The 11,937-nt window shown below is 41.6% G+C and overlaps 1 protein-coding gene across 2 annotated transcripts in view; it reads right to left on the bottom strand.

Annotated features, from left to right (window-relative positions):
- ZC3H6 (zinc finger CCCH-type containing 6) overlaps positions 1-11,937 on the bottom strand; it is a 57,218-nt gene that overhangs the window by 36,456 nt on the left and 8,825 nt on the right. For both annotated transcript variants that reach the window (XM_019662879.1, XM_019662880.1), the window contains exon 2: positions 337-517. In XM_019662879.1, the coding sequence (XP_019518424.1) occupies positions 337-517 (181 nt within the window). The remainder of the gene's footprint in view (positions 1-336; positions 518-11,937) is intronic.

Raw genomic sequence — 11,937 nt, 5'->3', positions numbered from 1 at the left:
CAATGATGGTGCCAATTTGGGCCAGTGAAGCAACATCCTCCACAACTAGACTGAAGAACAAAAGGATAGCAACTTGTCTGTTCCTCTTCCCCCAATTTCCCCCCCAAAAAAAAAAATTACTTTAATTTGCATTAAAAGCTGCCTTGACTTTTTTAAATCTTTAAGATAATTTTCACGCTAATTCACATAATCTTCACGTTCAGAAAATTTATTAATCATAAAAATTAAAAGATTTAATCCATACATCTTATAAGGAAATAGGCAATGATTTATACTAACTTTATACTATATTACATAAAAATGTACCCAAAAAATAAAAAGTAGATTGCAACTAACCTTATGTTTCTCACGTTTTCTCCTTTTGGATTTTTTCTTTTCTCTTTCTTTCTTGTGTTTTTTTCTTGATTTTCTGTAGGCTTTCTCACTTTTATGCTTCTCATCCTCTTTTGCTTCCTGTTCTTGTGTTTCTTCGAATCCCGCATCATCTATTTCACCATCTTCTAATTCACCATCTTCTCTGTAGAAGACAATGAAAATTTTGATTTTCAAATGTCAATTCTAAATCAAATCTTACAGAAACATTTCCAAAAGAAAAAAACCATGTGCCAAGAATTTAAGTTTTATTAATTTAGATCAAGGTTGACAAACTGTAATGGGCCAGATAGTAAATATTTTAAATTTGCAGACCACATATGGTTTCTATCACAAATTCTCCCTCTTCTTTTTAAACACTGCTTCAAAAATGTAAGAACCAGTCTCAGCAGCCAAAGTTTGCCAACCTCTGATTTAGATTATTGACTCTCACAAAATGAATGCATGAATGCAGTGCCATCCCAAAGGATTCCAATAGTACCATCCACCAAACCAACTTTTAAAAAAGGTGAAACTAAAACACCTTAGGGAGCGAACACTCTTAGCTACAAGGATGGATTTTTTTTTTTAACTCAGGGGCCCTCAGACAGTTATAAATAGTTTTAAAATTGAAGCAATCTATATCAATTCTCATCATCAGAGAGCAATAAGCAAACACATTTCAATAAGTGGAGAGGTAACAAAACTTTAGCCACAAAAGCAGAATAGTAAATTCCTCAACTTGAATCTGTAAAAAATACTCCTAGTTGGGCCAGCTGAGTGGCTCAGTTAGTTAGCATGTGAGCTCTGAGAAACAGGATCGCCAGTTCGATTCCCACACAGGCCAGTGAGCCGCACCCAAGCTGAACTGCTGCTGAGCTGGTGAGAGCGGTGCTCTTAACAAGGTTGCTGGTTCGACTTCCGCATGTGATGGGGGGCTGCCCCCGACCCCTGCAACTAAGATTGAGCTGAGCAGCTGTGAGCTACCAACAGGCGGCCGCATGGCTCAGTGTGCAAAAAGGTTGCCAGTTCGACTCCCACATAGGATGGTGGACTACGCCCCCTGACCTTCACAGCTAGATTGAAAGTGGATACTGGACTTGGAGATGAGCTTGCGCCCACAACTAAGATTAAAGGACAACAACTTGACTTGGAGCTGATGGGTCCTAGAAAAACAATGTTCCCCTCCCCAAATCCCCAATAAAATCGTAAAAAAAAAAAATACTCATAGTAAAACCACAAATCTAATTCTACTTTCCAAATGCTAGTATCTTTTCTATTATGAAGGCTGAGTCCTAGAAACAAACTTTGATAGCGATTATGACATTTTTATAGTTGTAGAAGCCAAAAATGCTCGATAGCATTTTTAAATGCAAATTAACCAGCTGATCTATGTGGGAAGATAAATGCATAGAATAGTTTTAACGTTTTAATCCTGCTTCCATACTGTTTGAAAAACATGCAAATTACTACATACAGTAGATGGTGCTACAGAAATACAAATGTCTGGTGCGACTGGAGGCCAATGAGTGCCCAAGGTGCAGTGTGTGTGTTTTAAATAAACTCTAAAATTACTAGGAATGCGTGGTTTCTGAAGTGCAAAGCTGATCATGTCACTCTCCTGCTAAAAATCTTCAGTGATGATGTGGTATCTCACATTTGCTAGAAAACAATGCACTGGGGATGAAGGAAGTGGCCTCAACAAACTTGGCCCTGAGCTGGTAATTGCTGGACAGTGGGGTGTGTTTATGAGGGTTCATGCTACTATTCTCTACCCATGTTTGAAGTTTTCAGTGATAAAGGCAATATCAGCAACTCCCTTCTGACCCAAAGAGGATGTCAAACGTCCCCGATATTGCCAAAAGGTCCTTTATAATCAAGTCCCTGTGACCCGGCCACTTCCGATTTCCCCACTCTCAGTCTGAAAGACTTCCTTAAAGACTTCCACTGCCCTGCTCGTCTCAGCACCCACCCCACTCCTGCACCTGGCTCACCTTGATTAAATCTCCAGGACCCAGTTTAGATGCCACTTTCTCCAAGGTGCCTCCACTGACTACCCAGGTTTAGCCATCCAAAGTCGTGCCCCATATTCTCATTTCCTTATCACTGCACTCTGCAAATTATGTGCCAATGACGTGCTCACTGGTTGGTGAAGGCAGGGCATGTGACTATACGAAGACAATTAAGTTCGAGAACTCACATCCTAGAAAAAGGGCTACATACCTCATTGCCGAAGAGCACTACAGTCACCTTCGAAGTACTCCCCTTAGGAAGCTATGCACTGATGCCAGCACCTAGTCCACCCTTTAAAGCAATTTTGGAACTCTCTTTCTGGAATGGCCATCAGAGCTGTCATTTGTTATTACCCTTGCTGCCCTGAGTGACATCAAAATGTCTTCCTTTCAATATTTCCTTTATCTTTGGGTAAATAAAGAAGTCCTTGGGGGCCAGATCAGGTGAGCAGGGAGGGTGTTCCAATACAGTTATTTGTTTACTGGCTAAAAAAAACTGCCTCACAGACAGTGCCGTGTGAGCTGGTGCATTGTCGTGATGCAAAAGTCATGAATTGCTGGCGAAAAGTTCAGGTTGTCTAACTTTTTCATGCACCCTCTTCAGCACTTCCAAATAGTAAACTTGGTTAGCTGTTTGTTCAGTTGGTACAAATTCATAATGAATAATCACTGATATCAAAAAAGGTTAGCAACATTGTTGCACAAGTTCATGAACTTAATTGTCACTCCTTGTATCTCCAGCCCCTAGCATGGTGCCTTGTTGTCCACTGAATGTACAGTACCCATCACTCCTGCCACTGCACAATGGGCCCGTGACATCACCCTAAACTGACTGTGAAGTCAATGTTATTTCCCTCCAGTTTCTATTATAAAATCAAAGAGGTATATATCCATTTAGGTGAATTTAAAATTTCTTGGGAGGCAGGCTTGGCATTCTGGCTGGTTTTTTTGTGTGTGTTTTTTTTTTTAAGATTTTATTGGGAAATTGGGGAAGGGGAACAGTCACGTTGTTGTCCTTTAGTCTTAGTTGAGGACGGCGAAGCTAGCTCAACTCCAAGTCCAGCTGCCACTCATCGCAAGGTGCCGTGTTCAATCTAGGTTGCCGGTGGGTGTAGCCCACCATCCCATGCGGGAGTCAAAAAAGGCAACCTTGTTGTTAGGAGCATGAGCTCTCACCAGCTGAGCCATCCTGCCACCTGTTGGCAGCTCAGTGGCAGCTCAGCTCTGGTGCAGCTTACTGGCCCGTGGGAATTGAATTGGTGACCCTGTTGCTCAGAGCTCGCGCTGTTAACTAACTGAGCCACTCGGCTGGCCCGCATTCTGGCTATTTTAATTAAAAAGTTCTGAACTTTTATAATACCATAAAACTTTATGGCCCCCCAAAATGAGTGCCTATATTCACCAAAAGACAAGTATAAAAATGTTCTTAGCAGCTTGAGGCATAATAGTAAAAAATTGTAAATAACCCTAATCTCCCTGAACAGGTGAATGATAGATTGTGCCTTATTTATATAATGGAATACTACAGAGCAAAAAAATCTACTGCTATATACAAAATGAATGAATCTTACAGATGTAATTATGAGCAAAAGAAGCCAGACACGAGAGACTATTGTTAGGTTACATTTATATGCACGAATTTATGGTGACATAAGTCAGAATAATGATTACCTCCTGGAGGGCCGTAACTGACAAACATGGTGTACAAAGGAGCCTTCTGGGTATTGAGATACTCCTTAAGTTATCTGTGTGGTGATTACTACATATACATAGATATGAAAATTCATCAAGTTGTACATTTAAGAATGGTGTGCTTTACTGTCCATATTTATACCACAAAATTTAAAATACAAACAACAAAACTTTATCAGTGTCTTTCTTTCTTTTACCACTTTTCCTCCGAGTTCCTTAAAGCACTTTTATATCTTAAGACCACTAATTCTTGTTTAGCATTTTGAGAAGAGCTATTTAAATACATAAAGTGCTCAAGCTAAATATGCTGCACAGAATTTATGTTCTACTTTACATAAATTATTTCACTGTAAAATATGGGGTATTTACATTTGTTATTAGACATAAAACTGAAACTTTTTAAATTTTTCTTTCTTCTCTCTTAGACTTTTTTATCATTTCAGCATTCATACAATAAAAAGTTTAAACTTGTGAATTTATGTTTGGTTACAAAAAGGGGGAGAGAACAAGGAAATAATGAACAGTGATCCACACTTCCTACCAACTTCTTCCCAAAGCTTTTGGTACATACGGAAAGCGTGTGTGACAATAAAGGACAGAGAAGGAGACTTAATGGGAGGAAAGCTGGATTGTAAGTCCAGCTGTCACCAAGATAAAACAAAGCTCCCTTAAGTGACCTACTGCTGTATCGGCTACTTACTGACCTAGCTCTGTGAAAATGAAAAACAGAAGGCATAATGGAAGTGATTAAGGGTGCGCGCATGTCTAGATTTTAAATTAGCTCAACACTATCATGAAAGCTGTTCTGTTTACTAAACCCAAGATAATTTTTAAAATCTAATAAATAAAAAGAGAAGTTCCTAGGTCAATTATATATGGATGATTTTATTAATGTAAAAATAATAGTGATTATGTCTATTTCTGGAAGAGTCATGTTCATGTTTATGGACGTTAAATAAATGTCCAGTGAATAAAATTTTTAAAAGAATTTATCTCTTAGGCAAATTCATAGAGACAGAAAGTAGATTAGGGGTTGCCAAGTAGACTAGAGGGAGGAACGGGGAGTGATTGCCAATGGGTTCCCATTTTGAGTAATAAAAATGCTCTAAAATTAGACAGTGGTGATAGCTGCACAACTCTGTGAATATACTAAAAACCAATGAATTGTATACTTTTAAAAAGGGGAGTTTTATCTCAATAAAGCTATAATTTAAAAAAATAATACTCAAAAAAGATTCTATCTCTAGATTTAAGTACCTAGATTGGAGACAACTGGAGAAAATCATGACAAACCATGGAATAAAGCAGTTCTCAACCTTCCTAATGCCGCGACCCCTTAATGCAGTTCCTCGTGTTGTGGTGACCCCCAATCATAAAATTATTTTCGTTGCTACTCTATAACTATAATTTTGCTACTGTTATGAGTCGTAATATAAATATCTTTTTGTTTTCCGATGGTCTTAGGCGACCCCTGTGAAAGGGTCGTTTGACCCCTAAAGGGGTCGCGACCCACAGGTTGAGAACCGCTGGTATAGAGTAAAGACTCAGTCCCTGACATGTCCCTTTGCTAAGGCCATTATTCACCAAATACTCATAAACTGATATGCCTCATGGAGGAGGCTATTTTCCTCATTCTGGTTCTGTTGGCTAGTAAAAGAAATTAACCTGAACCAATCAGAGTTAAGTCTTCCTTGGGATAGGCTGATGTGTTCACCATAACAAGGACATTTTTCAGATCTTTTCACAGCCCAGGAGCAGACATTAGGCCAACACAACACCAGTTTTCTCGAGCTGGAAACTGTCACTCCTACACTTGTCTATTCAGGCCTCGTCCTGATCTCATTTGCCCCTCTCCTGTCCCACGGATGGTAGTGTGGGGAGCTGCTGTGCACCGGCGCAGGGCCACCTTGCATGTCTGCACGGCGGCCCCACAGCCACCCTGCCATCCTCCAGAGCCCGGAAAGACAGGCAATCTTGGGGGCACTGCCATGAGACTTTCTACCCACGGCCCTGGTCTGCGGGAGGCTGCTAGCAAGCAGGTTGTCACCCACCTCGCCCACTCCTCACACTACAGCTCAGGCTGAAAAATGGCTAGACACAGTATGGAAGCTGCTCCTTTTACCTGTGATCACCACGCCTCTTTGGTCTCAGGGTCCTCCTGCAGGACAAGGGACATGTGGCGCTGACGCCCTGCTGATCTTGCATTTGTGGTCTACATGGGTAATGAGCTGGCTGGAGCTGTCAGCAGGCCTCACAGAAAACCCGCTGGGTCTAGGCTTTGTCTGCACCTGTCCCGTCTGCTCCACCAACCTGCAGAGCTTACATGTGACCCTCTGGACTAAGGCTTGACCTAACTACTCACCTGATACCTCCCAAACTTGGTACTTCTGCCTGAGGGAAGTACTGGCTGCTCAAACTGGGCCATGGAAGAGACCTTGAACATTTGCATCCTACATGGCTTATCGTGTCTGTTTCAGAAAAAGTTTCTTTACACATCACCAGTGGTACAGTCTGGGTATCTGTGGCCTGCAAAACGCTTTTGTGCTTATCCTTTATTCAACACATTCTGACACTCTAGAACATATCTGGTTTGCTGAAACCCAGTGTATCCCTTTATGATTATCTAAAGCCATGGTACTTTTTACTTGGTCTGGTTTACTACTCAAGCCAGTCTTAAAATCTGCCAAAGCTTCGACCCAAATACAAACTCCCTCAGGAACGGGACTTGGTACAAGTGACACCTCCTTTGTTTTTACAATTGTACGTGGCCCTTCTGGTCTTTACTCCCCAAATCAACAACATGCTTACTTGTATCTGCCTCACTAAAGCCTAACTTGCACATACAAATAACACCTACATGTGACAATGCAGCCATCAGGCAATTTCAGATCTTTCCTTCCCAACTCCTTCGGGAGACCATGCTTCTCTGGGAGTGTCTGAAGGAACACTGACGTCCCTGGAGAAAAAACTGTTACTCCTTTCTGCTGGAATCATGAGGGTGCCATTTTTTACTATAGGAGTCACACAACTTGAAAACTTTATCAAGTTTTTTACTAACATTGACTGAAATGTAAATAATACTATAAAGCCTTGGCAGTACAACCCACCAGAGTCACTGATCCAAGTGTCTGTAGATAACACACAGCCCTAGATCCCTTGCTGGGAGGCCAAAAAAAAACCAACATGAAACACTCTAACAATTCTGGCTGCCCATGGGATGATGCCACAGGGAACTCAGACTAAAAGAAAGGACAACTTGGCTGTGAAATGTGCACTCAGGAACATCAGCATCTGCTGTCCTGATCAATGTGAGGGACTCTTTGGTCAGTACCAAACATGTCTCCAGCTTCTCCTAATAATAGCCATAGCTGCCCTTACTCATGCCCCAGTGCTTGGTTTCCAGAGTCAGAAATGCTCCTGCACAGCTGTCATTTCATTACATGGCACAAAATTTTATTTTGCAACAGAAGGAAAACAAAGGGATTCTGATACTCAGTCAAGCCAAATACCAAGGAAGGCGTCTGAGTGGAACCCCCACCAAGATTGTCACCCACACAACAGTGAACTGCTGCTCTCCATGTGTGTAGGACTAAGGGGGTAAAGTAAAACTGCCCAGTGCCCAGCATGTGCACCCAGAAGTGCTAAGGGATGTCCCTGAGCCTACCAGTTCTCTCGGATCCCTCCTCAGGTATCTTTGTAAAGCAATGCCCGTGCTTTTGTGACAGAAGCAGAAAAATAATCAAAAGAATTTCTAGTTCCTAAATGAACCAATCATAATTAACACCTAGAATTTCCCCCAATATTCAAGCTTTTCATTTTCCTCTTTTTATCCCCCCACTTTCAGCATGGAGAGACACACTGAAGGCATTTCTTACCCAGAAAAGTAGATAAACTCAGCTTTTTTTTTTAAAGCTCTGGTAGAGTTTCATTATTCCCTGAAAAGCATTTATACAGCCTTTTATTAAACAAACTATAAAATATATAAATAAGTCACAGTTAGAATTCTAATGAATAAGATGATGCTAAGACGAAGATGACTTTACACATGGGTTTGCCGGAACGCCTGATTTTAGATGTGACTGCAAGTTTGGCTCTGAGTTTCAGGAAACAAGTCTGAGACAAGACAAACAGCTTCGGGACAGCAGCAGACCATCTGTCCAAGAGAAGCACACTTTCTTCTGTGCGACAGATTGGAAAGCAGTTTCCCTGAGTCCTCATGAAGACACTACTATCTGATACAATGGACACTATCCTCAGTAGTGCCCACACAACCAACACAAAGCTTTTCACTACAGCACATCCCAGTCTGAAGGAAGGGCACACTGCCAGGTGAACTGAGAAAAAGCAGTGCCAAGAGGAAACAAGTAATTCTGTCCAAGAACACAAGTACTTGATGCCTTGATTTAACCCAGGGGTGAATCCCACAACACCCAGAGTAGTGATTCTCAAAAACTGTATGTATAGAATTTTCTGTCCCCCAGCAGAAAAAAAAAAAGCCATTCATTCATTCAGCAGGTATTTATTCAGCGCCTTCTCAAAAGGGACACACTGGCAAACAAGAAAGTTTTCTTCTCGCATAAAGTTTTCAGTGGAGCGGTGGGGGAGACAGACAGACACCAGAGCATTACAGAGATAAATATAAAGTGACAGCCACACAAGGAGAAGGTAAACAGTGCTGGAGCCACACATAGGGGCAAGTCTGGAAGGCTTCCTGAGAAGGTCCTGAATGCACTGAGATAAGGAGCTAGCCCAGGTAAGGGGTGGGAAGGGACCTCCGGCAGATAAGCGAAACTTCTGTGTAGAACCCAGACAAGGCCAGGGTCGCTGGACCATGAAAAAAAGTGGGGAGGCTGGCACAACATTATGCGGGAGTGACGGGTGACATAGACCACGCAGAGTTTTGGATATGCTGAAGTCTAAGAGAAAGAGGAAATATGGGTGTTTCCAGGAATCATTCAAACCATAGGTTTGAATATGGGTGTTCCGATGGAGAGCGAAGAACAGATCCAGGGGACAGACAGGTGCAGGGGAGGCAGGTAGGCTGCCCTGCAATGATCCAGAGATAGCCTGAAGAACGGCACACTCATGCAGATACACTACTGTCACTGATGGGGATGCTCTTTCTCCAACAGTGTTGAAGCAGAAAAAAATTGGTTGAAAACTACTAATATAGAGAAATGAATAGTTTCCTTCAGGTACTCCTCCATGAATATTGCAAACACTCCCATGATTTATACCTTTAAAATGTCACCTGATTATTATTGCTGAGGCCATTCTTTGACTAGGATAAAGATTTTCCTTAAAAACGGTAAAAATATAAATTAATGTGTTAATTTTCTATATCATAGCATCACATAATCCCAATCATTTCAGCCTCAAAAATTTCAAAGTAGGCATAATTACCTGGGGTAGGTAATGAACACACAAGTAACATTAATGAAACACCTAATTCAAGTAATGTACCTTCCTGGGGGACTTCCCAGTACAGATTTGGTGCAGATACACCATGACGTTATTAAGTTAAAAAACCTTCTGAACAAAGGAAAGCAGTCCTTATGGGACATTCATGTTTTTATTTAAACACATTTTCAGGAAATAAGAAAGATTAGACAAATGAGCTACACACACATTATTCAACTAAAAATCTTGGAAATGCACAAACTCAAAAGAACAAGAAGAATGAAAATAATAAATATAAGGACAGAAATCAACAAAACAGAGAAAACAATAGGAAATGTACATAAAATATTAGCCTATTGTTGAAAGAAGCATTACCATTCACCACTCACTATTGTACCAGTTTGCCTCAGTGGTCCTGCAATCATTCAAACCTATGAATAGAAAACATACACGATTCCCTTTTAGCTGTACCTTTAAAATAGGACACGTTAACTTTGTTTTCCCCATAAAAGCCAGAGTGTCTGGAACAGAACCTTTAAAAACCTTGGTGCCATCAGAGGATTATGGATATATGACTTTAACAAATAATTTAAAAATAATTCTCAACAATTTTTAGTCCACATTTTTTTAATATCTAATTCTCTCACTAGTTGCCTATCTTTGATTCCAACTAATGTGTTCCTAGTAAAGTAAAAGTAATTCTGAAGCAAAACAACATCTGGGGGCCGGCCGAGTGGCGCGATGGTTAAGAACTGGCTTGGGATGCCAGAGGGCCCCGGTTCGGATCCCACATATGAGGGCCAGTGACACTGCCCTCTACAGCTAAGATGCTGAACAACAGCTCAACCTGGAGCTGGGCTGCCATGAGTCGCCTGCGACAGAGTAGGCTGCAGCCCCTGTGGCAGTGGGTTGCCATGGGCTACCGTATGTAGCCAGCAGCCAGCGTGAGCGGCCAGCAGCCGCAGTGAGCGTCCGTCCAGAAGCCGGCGGCTGATCTGCCTCGCCCGGGAAGAGAGCAATGATGGTGCCAACTTGGGTCAATGAAGCAACATCTTCCACAACTAGACTGAAGAACAAAACAACAGCAACTTGTCTGTTCCCCTTCTGCCAATTCCCCACCGCTGTTCCCATCCCCCCAATTCCCCAATAAAAAAATCTTTAAAAAAAACAAACAAAAAAACCCAACATCTGGATTCCAATTTGTAGTAAAAATATAAAAACTAGTATGATGATAGTTAACAATTTGCTGCCAGGCACATTGTTGGGTCAGTTCATTTCATCTTCATGTGAACGCTATGAAATACTGCCACTACCCCCAGTAAACAGGCGAAGAGAGGCGACAGAGCCTAACTATTGGGTTGTCGAAAAAGTGACGACGCATGTTTGCGACAGATGGCACTAGTTCATTTTTGGAAGTATTAGAGTCATTCGCATCTGTTATTGCTAAGTCATTTGACAGTTGACAGTTCTAGCTTCAATCTAAAAAAAAATTGAGTGATTTGGTTGAGTTTTGGAGATTTTACAAGTTAAAGATGGAAGACCAAACTGTGCATTTTTGCCATATTTTACTGTTTTACTTCCATAAAGGGAAGAACGCGCATCAAGCTTGTGAAAAGTTGCATACAGTTTACAGTGACAATGCTCTACAAGAACGTCAGTGCCAACGATGGTTCATGAAATTCCGTGCTGGTGATGCTTTTTTGTTTTTGTTTTTTTAGCTGAGCCATCCTGCCACCTGTTGGCAGCTTAGCGGCAGCTCAGCTCGGGCCAGCAATTGAACTGGCGACCTTGTTGCTCAGAGCTTGCACTCTTGGGTGAGCTCTTAACCAACTGAGCCACTAGGCCGGCCCCGTGCTGGTGATTTTGATCTCAACGACGCTCCTTGGTCAGGGAGGCCTACCGAGGTTGATGATGACAAAATAAAGGCATTGATCGAGTCAAACCCATGTTACATGGCACGAGAGATTGAAGAAACATTGAACATCCATCATTCAAGCGTTTACGACCACCTGAAGAAGCTGGGATGCGTAAGCAAGCTCCATATTTGGGTTCCGCATGAACTCAAAAAAGTTCATTTGACAGCATGTATAAACATCTGGAATATGCTCATTAAAAAAGTGAGGAAAACGATCCTTTTTTGAAGCGACTGATAACTGTTGATGAGAAGTGGATTGTTTACAACAATGTAGTGTGCAAATGGTATTGGTCCTGACGTGATGATTTGCCTCAAACGACATCAAAAGCAGACATTCATCAGAGGACGGTTATGCTCTCAGTGTGGTGGGATTTTAAAGGTGTCGTATTTTTCGAGCTCCTACCAAGGAACCAAACAATCAATTAAAATGTGTCGGCAACTGGACAGTTTGAAGGAATCCATCATCCAGAAATGTCCAGAGCTTGTTAATTGTAAATGAGTTGTGTTCTATCGCAACAACGCGAGACCACACACAAGTTTGATCACCCGTCAAAAATTATTGGAGCT

The sequence above is a fragment of the Hipposideros armiger genome, unplaced genomic scaffold, assembly GCF_001890085.2.
Source record: "Hipposideros armiger isolate ML-2016 unplaced genomic scaffold, ASM189008v1 scaffold_382, whole genome shotgun sequence".
NCBI lineage: Eukaryota > Metazoa > Chordata > Mammalia > Chiroptera > Hipposideridae > Hipposideros > Hipposideros armiger.
Note: the sequence above shows the minus strand (reverse complement) of the source record. Positions and strands in the feature narration are given on the sequence as shown.